Source organism: Nothoprocta perdicaria, unplaced genomic scaffold (assembly GCF_003342845.1).
Source record: "Nothoprocta perdicaria isolate Ctin4 unplaced genomic scaffold, notPer1 scaffold_260, whole genome shotgun sequence".
Lineage (NCBI taxonomy): Eukaryota > Metazoa > Chordata > Aves > Tinamiformes > Tinamidae > Nothoprocta > Nothoprocta perdicaria.
Genome location: NW_020455489.1, coordinates 599579 through 611392, shown reverse-complemented (window position 1 = coordinate 611392; position 11814 = coordinate 599579). Strand labels below are relative to the sequence as shown.

At 46.0% G+C, this 11814-nt stretch overlaps 1 protein-coding gene across 1 annotated transcript in view; it reads right to left on the bottom strand.

Annotated features, from left to right (window-relative positions):
* The window catches only part of PTEN (phosphatase and tensin homolog), a 28490-nt gene extending 16688 nt beyond the window's left edge, over positions 1-11802 (bottom strand). The window contains exons 1-2 of the mRNA XM_026040659.1: positions 11698-11802; positions 1014-1098 (exon numbers count right to left, since the gene is read on the bottom strand). Coding sequence (XP_025896444.1) covers positions 1014-1098; positions 11698-11776 — 164 coding nt within the window. The 5' untranslated portion in view covers positions 11777-11802. The remainder of the gene's footprint in view (positions 1-1013; positions 1099-11697) is intronic.
* Positions 11803-11814: the final 12 nt, after the last annotated feature.

Below are 11814 nucleotides of genomic sequence, written 5' to 3'. Positions count from 1 at the left end.
CTCTGGTTATCAGGCATCCTATTCCCAAAGAACCTGGAGGACTTTTTGGTTCAGTCAAGATGTTGAAGAAAGAGCAGATGTGGCCRCTCCTTGTGTGGTGCCCAGTGCAAGATTCCAATGGCATCCGCAAAAATATCCTGCTGTTACTGCTGAGGTCCTTGCTGCGGGACCCGGAGACATGGAGGAACATGAGGGACAGGGCAACTTCTATCCCAGGAGTTTAAAGCCAAGGATGAACTTCCATGCAAATTTTCTCCAGGTTGCTTCGCTACGGACAAAGCTCCCCTCAAAGCCGRAGCAGGAGAAGACAAGCAGCAGGCAGGGCAACCCTTGAGATGCATCCCCCTTCCAACTTGTCCAGATATCGGCTACTGGGAAGAAGTTGGCCCAGCAAATCCCCTCGGCTCTCAAGCAACTGCACTGAGTTTTGGGCCCACCGAATTTCTGCATCAAAACCTTCCCCAAAAAACTCCATAAGGAGCCTAGGGAAGCTGAGGAGGCCCGGCCAGTTATTTCAGGCAGGCAGCACACAACAATTTTGTGTATTTSGGGCTCTGAAGACACGAGACAACATCAACGCGGTAGCAGCCAGATGCCCACAGCCACTTCACTGGCACCTCTTAATAAGTTCATTTAGCAGATGACAAAGACTATCACTCAGGCACGTTTCCCTTGACCAAACCAGCATTTAGGGACAACTTGAGAAATTCTGGGTAGTAGCTGCCTTGAAAAAGCTCCGTTTACAAACTGGAATACACTCTTGGCCAGGAAAGCCAAGCAAACGGCGTTTCCCTTCACATGGGAGCAACTGAAATCACTACTTGGAACAGAGAAGGGTTTAAAGACTTGAAAGGCCTTCAAGGACCACTGCACCTTACTGCCCATTTGGTTGGGCCAMTATAATGGACCTATGGCCAGGATAACGCACGCGGAGCCAGTGCTGCCCGACAAGGACACTCGGTGGCACCTCAAACCACAAATAAGTTGAGAAAACAAAAAAGATCAAGCCTTACCTTACTACGTCATCGATGTTGTTCCGGTACACTCCTTCAAGCCTCTCTGCCGGAAAACCCATGGCAATTATGTTTGGATAAATATCTGAACAGGCAAGTTAGGGAAACGTTCGTAAAATAGGCGGAATTACAGCAATAGTGGAAAATGGGCATTAAGAAAATGCATTTATGTACTGCTCTTAGGAAATCAAAGCAACAGCTCGCAGCAGCTCCCATACGCGCCCGACTCAGCTTTAGGGGGTAAGGAATAAGGGGACTTTTAATGCAAGTTGAGGGAAAAAATGGAAGGAAAAAAAAAAAAAGCAACACTGGCATCACATGGGAATTTATTTCAATTGAAATCTTGTGTGATGGAATTGCAAAGCGTTCTGAAACAACAAGGCAGGCAAAAGCCCTAGACGACCTCAAGCTACGTACACCACACACAACAGTAACTCATGCAGTGGGTCTACTTGAGGCACGCAAGGCCTGAAAACGCTGCAGAAATAACCTTTTTTTTCCCCACTTTCCACAGTTTCTACATAYGGGACTGTTCTCGCAGCAACTAAGGTAGCTCTGAAGGCCTAAATGGGTGACACATAAATAAMTGAAGATTTAGACAAAGATTCTAAAACTTGCTGGTTTAAAAGCACTTCTGGCCAAAACTTCTAAACATTTATTCCTAGTTACCTGTATTTCACACAAGCAAAGCACTATAACCAAGGGGCAGAAAAATCTCTTAGCACAAAAGGGGAAAAAAAACAGCAAATAATTATTAATTAACATTATTAACGTATACCTCCTTGGCCTAAGTGTGGGAAGAATATGAGCAAAGGGCAGCAAGACTGAGGTCGGCCCCGCTCCAGAGGCCACTTTCAACCAAATACGGTGGGAGCCTAAGGACAACCTGTACTTTTAAGTTTAAAGCATCATCATTATAGCAACATGCCCCCAAAAAATAGGTAACTGTCAGGCTAGAAGCAACTACAGCAGCTGCCAAGAGATGGACGTTCAAGTGCCTGGTGTGACTGGTGCTTGAATACCCATGTTGAATATCTGAATTATTTGTATGCTGCTTCTTGGGAGAAGCTCATACAAATATCGAGGGAAGCTTCTTGAGGGAAGTTAAAAAGGCATTTCCAAAGAAAAAAAATGAAATGGGGGGTATGATAGGCAAAGTACTTCCCTGGGCCACGGCAGGAAATCCCACGAATCCATCTAAGTCCTTATACCAGAGCAGCCCGGCCTAGGTTCACTGCCCAAAAGACTCGAGCCACGAAGGTTTTAAGAACCAACCGCCAAGATTTATGGTTTCTACCTAAAAACCTGCACCTAACATTCACTGCGCAATAAGCCACGCCTTAACGGATAAACCTACATATACATTTTGGACTAACAAAAGACAATCTAAGCACCCGGTCGTTACAACGAAAGCTCTGATCTTGAGTCAAGTTGCTTCACTTTCCGAGCTTGTGGCAATTTGGAGACCATCAAACCAGAGACCCATCCAAGCTYTCCCTTCACTCAGAGCACGCTCTGCTCTGCGAGCAGCCCACACCTTTCAGCTAAATTAGCAGGAGGTGCTGCCTAACGAGCTGGGTATTTACTGCTTTATCAGTTACTACTTGCCCTAAGCATAAGAAACCAGTCACAAATCATGTGCACCTGCTCCGGGCTTATTCCCTAACAGAGAATTATCCAGCTTTGCAGCTAACATGCCCAACTGCTCCCTTGGTTCCTATTTCCAAAGCTTGCATCTAGTGCCCGTTCCAGAGTATTTGCTCTGAAGTCCCTCCACGTGCATCCCATGATCAGCAGCAAGGCTATAAAAATTCTGCTGCAAAATAATCCTAAATATTAGCCTGCTTTACGCAGCACTTCTCCACGAAGGACAGGCATTTTACACCAGCAACAYGGGTAAAATAAATCCAGTTTGACACAGAGCATGGAAACTCCAGCTTTTGCACTGAAACTCCAGTGGATTTCCATGTGGAAGAGCAAATGCCTCACAAGACGAGCAGCACAGACTCATGCTGGAGCTTAACCAAGCTCAGGTCAAAGCTTTAATTCCTGCCTAGCACCACACGAGAGGTTTGGAAAGTGCYAGCAAACAATATGCAACAGGAAAATAAAAGAGAGCACAAACTGATTCACAGGCACCGGTTAAATAAGAGAACCGTAGGCCCTATGTTTTAAAAACGGGCGAATAATTTCTGCGGAAAGGGATTTCCAAAAGAGAGATGAAGATTTTGCTCTCTGCTACCAAGTCTCGACTTCTTCCAGGGAACCTGGGAGCTGGGGCTCGTATTCAAAGCAAGAAATCAGAGTCATCAGGAAACTGCTGGTACTCGTGGTTTTAGAGCACTTGATCACGGAAACCTGGGAGCACCGATGGTTTCTCCTACATAAGATGCATGTTTGAGATTCTAGCCCAGACTCAGCTTGTTTTAGGCCCAGGGAAACTAAAACAGTTAAAGCTTCAACCACTCACTGAAGCACCTCTCCAATACGTTGAGGTTAACACAAAGTTAACCCAATCACCATGAAGCATCAAAAATTTGAGGCGGACTTTCTAAATAAAAAAAACCCACCACTAAAAACTGCCGAATTAACTCTTTCTACAGAGCCCCACGTGGAGAAATGGTTTCATTTGCCTTCGAAGCACTCACTCCTCACTCAAGGTGGAAGTTGAGATTTCTAGTTAATTATCACCATTTAAAACAGAAATAGATGTGTTGATTCACCACGCACAACAGCCACGGACTTCATGCTGTCCTTAACTTGAGTTCACCCTTCTTGCTCACTAAAAACCAGCATATTCCGCTCTCCGTACACGCAGAAACTCCTAAGGAAAGCACTCCACAGCTTGCCACGTCAGCCACCCAATGCCACACAAGAAAGAAAAATGATGCTTCTTCCACACTCAAGACACACTAAAGTTAAAAAGTAATAAAAATCCATGCATCACTTCAAGAGCACGCCATCTCTAATCTTGTTTTATAGACTTAACAAGATACTGTCCCTAATCTCTCAAAATCACTCCCACATGCTAAAGACGATGCGCTTTCAAGTGGCTCCGAGAAAAAAATATCCGGGATATTAGGCAAATCGGTCTTTAAAACTGTTTTAAAAAAAAAATCACTGTCTGTATATTTACATGAGGCTGAGATCAGATTAAAGGAAACGGGGTCCACACTCATTTTTCCTTCGGCAGATTTATGCAAACAAATTATTACTGTGCTGGTCCTTTAGGATGAGTTAATCTGGGAGAAAATTCAGCCTGCTTTTTCCTAAGAGCAGAAGAGTGACAAAAACAAAAGCAAAAAACCCGAAAAAAAACCATAGCGAAATATTTCCCAATTCTCAAGTTTTTAACCGGTCACGAAAAAGCTGCAAAAAGACACAGCTAAAGCCTTCCCTGTAAGGAACAAAAGTCCTGATTAAAAGCCGGAGCTTCAGTCAACCAGATTTCCAAGGAACTTTATATATATATTCAAGTCCCATTTCATGCCAGTCCAAACAAGTGAGGTGGGTAGTTTTTACACTCCGCTCCTAAACCAGCCACTCCTGCTTTTGGGTGAAGACTGCTGTGGGTTTTGCTCTGCAAACRTTCAAGTTCTTCGGCCATCGCCAGCCTCGGAGCATCACAGGGCCAAGGGAACCAGTTTCGAGCCCGGGGCGGCCAAGCTGCCAACCCCCTACTCGCGAGCGACGGCGAGGAGCAGGGGAACGACGTGACTTTGAAGTCTCCAGAAGCCGCTTTGTTCTCTCGGTTTGTCCTCAATTTTGAGGAACTTCGCCTTCAGTAACTACGCAACGTGGCCGAGCAACACATCTGCCCTCAGCCGCTCGGAAATGCTCGCGTGCTAACCTCAACCCTTTCCACTCCAGCTTCAACGAGTCCACAGGGCCACGGCGAGGAGATAAAGCCATCCTTGTAGCTGTTCAACAGCTTGACAGCCTCAAGCCATGAGGACAGCATTAGTAAGAGTGTCCACGCTCTGTTCTCCAAGAGATTTAAGCATCCTGACAAATGGCCAAGCTCTTATTAGTGCCATTTTCTGACAGCATCCCTATAAAAAAGGGCACAGGAAGACACGCCTAGTCAAATCTAGAAAAGCTCCCTGGAATATATGCTATCAGCCCATATATATTTAAGCAGGCTGCGCTGCCATCAGCCAGGATGAAGCATAGAACGGGTTTACTCTTTTGCTATGGCACTGGATAATCAGGAAGCATCAAGGAAATGAACAGGAAGAAAGTTCTTTGGAGTAAAGGAGGATTCCTCGTAGGCAGCCAGCTGCACTTGCCAACTCCACCATCTGTGCCTTAAAGAGGGAGAAAAAGAGACCAACTCAGATGTGGCTGCAAGAAGCATTTTTTGATTCAGAAGAAATGCATTTAACCCCTGCAACGCTCAGCACCTTGCTCTTGGCTTAGAATCACAAACCAAGAGAGCAAGATTTGCAGATGGTCAAGGGACAGAACACGAAAAGAGCTGCCCTCAACATCAAGAAAAAAGGCAGGAATAAACAGCTGCATAAAGAAGATGCAACAGCACGTGGCACTACTCAAAACATGCCAAAAAAAAGACAGAAACTCTTCAAGTTCAAACTCAAGAACAGAGCATTAACTCCTCGTTCAACCCCAAGACCTCACTTCAAGACAGCATCTACAGCACTGAGAGGAAACACTGCCCAGCAAGTTGCTACAACAATTTCTAGGTGAAGTTTTCTTTCTGCATCTCACCTCTTCATACCTACCCTGGCATCCTCATTAGCTAGAGCAAAAAAGCTGCAGGAGGCCAAGAGCTGCACCCGCTATAGGCACCAGGCAGAACATATAGGTGTCCTCCAGGTGACACCTTGGTGCTTGGTACATTTTCTATGCTGGTAAGAAGGCTATAGAGAAGATGAGCTGCTTTTATGTCAATTTAAGATAAATCCACYGCTGAATTTACCTGGTCCAAGCAGCAAAGCAAATTCAACACAGATTCCAAATAGGCAATGGCCCTAGCGCACAGTTTCCTAATGCTGCCACCTTCTTCAGTGTCTCCTTTAGAGCATTTCCTAACCTCAAACTCCCCCATAATAATAATAATAAAGAAATTATTCAGCAAAAGAATTGGGCAGATTCACTGCTTTGATATTTACTGACAGAGAGCAAAAAAAAAAAAAAAAAAAAATCTCAGCATCAACTTTACCCAGGTTGGAAAGGACATCCAAACCTTCCAGCGACAAGGGAATTTGAAAGCCTTATTGGTCTGGAGGACAAAAATGTTCAGGAAAGAAGCTCCATGAATCTTAAAAAAACAAATTTATATGATTTTTTCACCASTAGAAACCTTATCTTCCTCCTCCTCCTGAGCCATCCCAATAAACTGTTTCGCAAACAGCCTGGAGCGARTGATATTAATTTAATTCTAACGAGAGCTATCGTCTTCCTCCTCTAAACGTCAGCCCGGGCACAAAAAAAGGATGTTATTTCTTCGAGGTGCCGGCTCAAGAAATGAAACAGCAGCAAACAATCCGTTCAGTCCCAAGCTAGGCAATGAATAAACTCTCCAAAAATCAAGCATGCAATTAAGAACTATCATCCCACATCCACGCAGAGGCAGAATTAAGTTTGCAAAGACCTTTCTTAAGCCCTTCGCTACAAAACCCAAATATTAAGCAATTTTGGGGCCACAGAGCCCTGTGACTCTTTAAAGGGAAGAATGCCAGAATTCGCAATAACCACCATCCCAAAGGCACTGAGCCCACTGCTTTCACCATGTTGCCTTCAAAATCATCTTTATTAAGATAACCTAGATTTATAAGGTACATACAGGGCTTAATTGCTTGCCTACCTAATTCTGCTCTACACAACTTCTTTATATGTTTTGGCATAAGGGTTTTCCAAACCCGTTTTGCCAGTAATACTGAAGAATATGGTATTGATTGCTTCCACCACAGCGAAGAGGATTTAGGTATCAAAACCACCCCATGAAGAGAGAAGCGCAAGATTTAATCCCTTTGCTTTGGGGGGAAATCAGAAAAAAACTCAACTCCCCTACACAGTGTTTTAGTGCATCACTTAGTAACCGATTCACTTTCCAAACTCAAAATTCTTCCTCGAGACCCGAGCGTAATAGGTGGAAAAGCCAAGCCAAGTCCTATCCAAGGGGACTCAACGCCGACCTATCCGGCCTCACCAAATCCTCCKACCACCAAGAGCAAAGAGACTTTCTCCCAAGGGCTCCAGGTGACGACACGTCATCAATTTCATGGTAGAAGAGYTGATTTTTCCCTTAGAAATCAGAGCACCCACAATGGTGCTTTTTCCAGTTACACCTGGTCGTCCTTGCACTTGATGCTGTTACCTTCTTAGCAGCTTTTAAAAGAAAAGCTTCGGGAATTCAGAAAATGACACATGCAACTGAGCTGGCAAAGCCTCARTAAAGTCCAGCCTTAGTCCCACTTTTTTGGTTTTCCTTATCCGAGCAATTTGTCCTAGGGTCTTCATGTAACTTCTCCCCATTTCCCTCGATGTTTGGCCATCCCTTCGCGGCGGAGCGACGCGCGGCCGGGCATCGGTTTGTGGCTCCTGTTGATTTAGGAGTGTGCACAGTTATTTTTTAACTCGGTGTTTAGCTCGCGCAAACAGTCCCCAGCCGCACCGCACATCGATTAAAATTTTCTAGACGTGCAAGATGAGCACCTTTMAGAACGCAGCAAGGGATGAGCTATGATTTTTATGAGCATTTTTAAGCCCTTCTTTCAGGGGAAAGAGAGGGAGAAAGGGGCTGGGGCTTCTTTGAATGGCTGCAAAGAGGGCTGTACAACCCTACTTGCTAGCAGGGCTTCTATATGTCCATAGGGTTCAGCTGTCAAACCATCCACAAACAGGCACGTGCCACGGCAACACAACACTCTTCTTGAGGGGACGACAGGAAAACTAAGGGATCRCCCAACCAGGCAGTCTCTAACTTCGAGTGTGAGAACGCATGAAAACACCTGCAACTATCAACACTTTGCTTCCTCCGTCTGGACCGTTCAAGAATCTTTGGGGAGTACAGAGTGATTTTCTACAGGGTCAAGACAGGACTACAGCAAGCACGTAGTTAAGTTAAAACACTGGGAAGTCCCCACTCAGAACCATTTTACTGCTATTAACTTTTTTTTTTTCAGAGGAAAAAAGCTGAAACTACCCTTGTTCAAAAACCAAGATCTTCCCAAGCTCTGCAGGCAAAGACTGTTGGGTCTAAACATCCCAAAATAACGAGGCTGATGCCTGAACAAACCACCAAAAAGCTCTGCCAGTTGGTTTCTTCTCATTCACTCCAAACCTTTACCAAGTCCTCATCATGCTACATTACGCCCGCTACAAAACATTTTAACAAATTTTGGTTTTAAAAACCGAAACTCCCCGTTTCAAACAAATGGCATTCCCAGCTCCAGCTCTATTTTTAAACGCGCTGTGTACCTCTCATTCATTTCTGTTCCTGGAAGCTGAGCCATTTTGAGTGAAGTCACATCAGTTAAAGTTCCATTAAAAATGCAAAAAGCTTCAGCACTGCAAATAGCATAAAGCAGCACGGTATTTTAAGAAGTGTCTGCCTGCAACGGAGCCCAACACATGCAACGTGTTTAAAGGAAAGGACATCCAACACTGGATCTTTAAGGAGCATTACAGTCGTTTATAGGACTACATAGGTCACGAGATACCCTGCTCTAGTTGGGGCACGCTAAGGTGAAAAGACCTGCAAATGGAGAGAAAGTYCATCCAAAGTCATAGCGAGCACAAGAAACGATTAGATGACTTTTTTGCTCATTTATTTCTCTTTAAGGAGTTAAGCCTCACTTGTTAAATCCTGTTATGCATGAGCATAAGCCACGTGCAATCAATGTAAATGAAGGCTCCCATGCAAGTGAGTCTTGTTACTGCCGTTTAACTTCAGAAATGCCGGTCAAAGATGACAGCACCTCAAAAATGCCTAAAGAAATGCAAATATCTCCGAAGTAAGCCCTTAATCCAAGTTTCTCCTCATCCATTTGCAATAGTCTAACTCTGTAAAAATGAAAGCAAACACCCAACAGAGCCAGAGTGAACACAGCGTCTAAAATAAACTGCTCAAATTTGGTTTAGGTATCTCTACCTGCAGAACTCTTTCCTCTTAAAATTTCTCTCTTTCTCTAACCAAGAGGTCCATAAAAACAGTCCGAAACAGGATTTGATCTCAAAAAAAAAAAAAAAAAACTCATGACAATACTTTTTCTGTGTGTGATTAGTATAAACAGGTGATTTTATGTTCTATAGGCAAATCTACTGATTTTAAGGTGGCAGAATTTCCCACTTCTGAATTTCTGCATCACCCACGAGAGAAGAAATCATAACTAAGTCTTTAGGAACTKCAAGTCCCGCTCAGAAAAGCACGATGGGCATCACCATACATACATYTGTGCTAGAAAGATTCTCATGTGGCCCAAAATAAGAAAAATAAAACAGACATGTTCCAGCCCACGTCCTTAAAGGGTATTTTGGCACTTGAGTACCCAACTTAGCCGTACTTGGCGAAAGATATTCCCTAAAATGCCTTGGGAGGATTAGCCACGAGTGAAGTGGAGAGACTCCAAGTCTTTGTTCCTCTGTAATTCCAAGAGGTGAAGCCTCCCTCAAAGGTAAGTGTAGGAAAAGGCAGATCTCKCATCCCAAACCAAGGAGCTGGGTGAGCAGATGCCCCACGTGGCTTCGCATCCTCTCTCTAGCAGCTTCCCAGTAGGATTCGGCTCGGCATCTCCTACAGCCTAAGCAACGCTAGTAACGGAGCATTTTGGAAACTCCTCCCGCACTGAGCTACTCTGTATAAGCAATATTTACAGGGAGAAGAAATTCACACTTCAGTTTCCCATGTGCCAGGTGAAGAAGCCCAATCCCTGGGCGATACACTTGTGTCAGATCTGAAATAACCAGTAATCTGCAACAGAGGATTCTCTGACACCCCTGGATAGGGATATACAAAGCCAGGGAAGCAAAGGGAACCAGCAACACCAATCCAGATGCAAACTTGACGTGGTCCCAGAGCTGCAAACACCAGCACACAGCAAGAAACCTTTTGGAGAAAATAAATCCCAGCTCTCCTATCAAACACCAAATGCCTTTCCCTTCATTTTGTCCCTCTTTATCACTGCAAAAGCTCAGCTCCAACCTGGATCCTCTGTCTACACGTATTAGGGGAAAAAAAAAAAAAAAAAAAAAAAAAAGCAGGATGGTTTTCCAAAAATCAGGTAGTAACTATTCCATCTAAGACATGAGCAAAGAGCATCTCCACGAAGCCTGCACAAAAATGAGAAAATATTCAGCTCTCACTACCACGGCACCGCTGGCCTTCCAGCACAGCCATTATGTGGCCGTGCAGGCAGTGTCTTCATTCATTAACTATCCATCCAAAATGTGCATCTAGGGATAAAATAAAAAAAAAACCTCACACAAAAACCAGCACCCGAGGCGAGCATAAGCTTCTTCCAAAGGTGTTTCCGCCATCATTAAATACATTTTTCACTCCCCCAATAAATTCTGCCATGGAATTGCAGCCAGCTACTGCTTTTAGGAAAACGAGCCCAGGTCCAGTTTTCAGTGACCTACTTCTAAAGCAAAATTCTACAAATACAATTAATGAGACAAAAAAAAAAAAAGGCAATAAATTCTGTTTGGCATATCATTAAAAGCCTTGAGGAAGAAAGTCCAGGATCAACTAAAATTCAGCATTTTTCTTGCCAGGAGGCAGATGACCAGTACTAGCAGATTACCAGTTAAAAAAGACCTGCCTCTGTCGAAAACCCCTCCTGACCAACCACACGTTTAGGCAAAGGCATCCAGAACGCAGCAACCAAAAAGCCAAAAACTAATCGTTCTCTTACTACTTAACACTTAAAAAAAAAAAAAAAAAAAGTTAAAGCCAGGAGCTCCCAGCAAAAACTGGGACTGAAAAATTCCAGCTCGGACTCCTCTCTCAAAGCCAAGTGGCGCGCTGGGCTAGGCCGCGCGGGTCCCAAACACAGGCCAAAGCGGCGCCCAGCTGAAAACACGTACAACGCAGGCCCAAAACTGCACTTTATCAACACCAAAAACAGGGTGGTGGAACTGCGCGCGGCCGCCGCTCGCGTTCGAGCTCCGCAGTCACCTGCCAACCTCCCAAAGCTGCTCTGAGGCCGGCGCGGGTTTGGGCCCGGGCTCGGAGGGACCCGTTAGAGCGGGTTTTGCTGTCATCCTGCCCATGAACCGGGCTCGATTTGKCGCATCGGCCGCGACACGAACGCGCGGGAGAGCTGAAGCCTCCCCAGGCCCTGCTGCGGCGCAGGGCGCTCTCGTTCTGCGGGGGGACATCGCTTCAGCTCCGAAAACCGCCGCCGACGCTCACGCTCTGCTAAAACCTCTCAGTGGGGAGGCTGAGCCAGGCTCGTCTCTCCCCGCGCACGCTCTGGAGCACCACGAGGACGGCCTGCAGGGCCGGGAAAGGCTCTAGCCCCGTGAGCGGCCCTGCAGAGCCCGGCGCTCAAGGCCTGCGGGCGCCTCTGTCCGCAAGGCGGCCGGTGGCGGCCCCCACGGCCGCGGGGTCCCGCAGGAGGCTGGAGGCGCCGGCCCCGTCTCGCCCGCCGTGCGCCCGGGGCCCAGGGGCCGCTCGGGGATCTGATGCAACAGCCGTGCGCGCGTGCGGCGGGGATACAGGTGAGGTCCAGGTCGAAGCCATCCTCCTGGTAGCGCCTTTTGTTCCTGCTCACGATCTCCTTGATGATGGCGGTCATGTCGGGGAGGCGCGGGCCGCTGCGGGACGGCGGGAGCG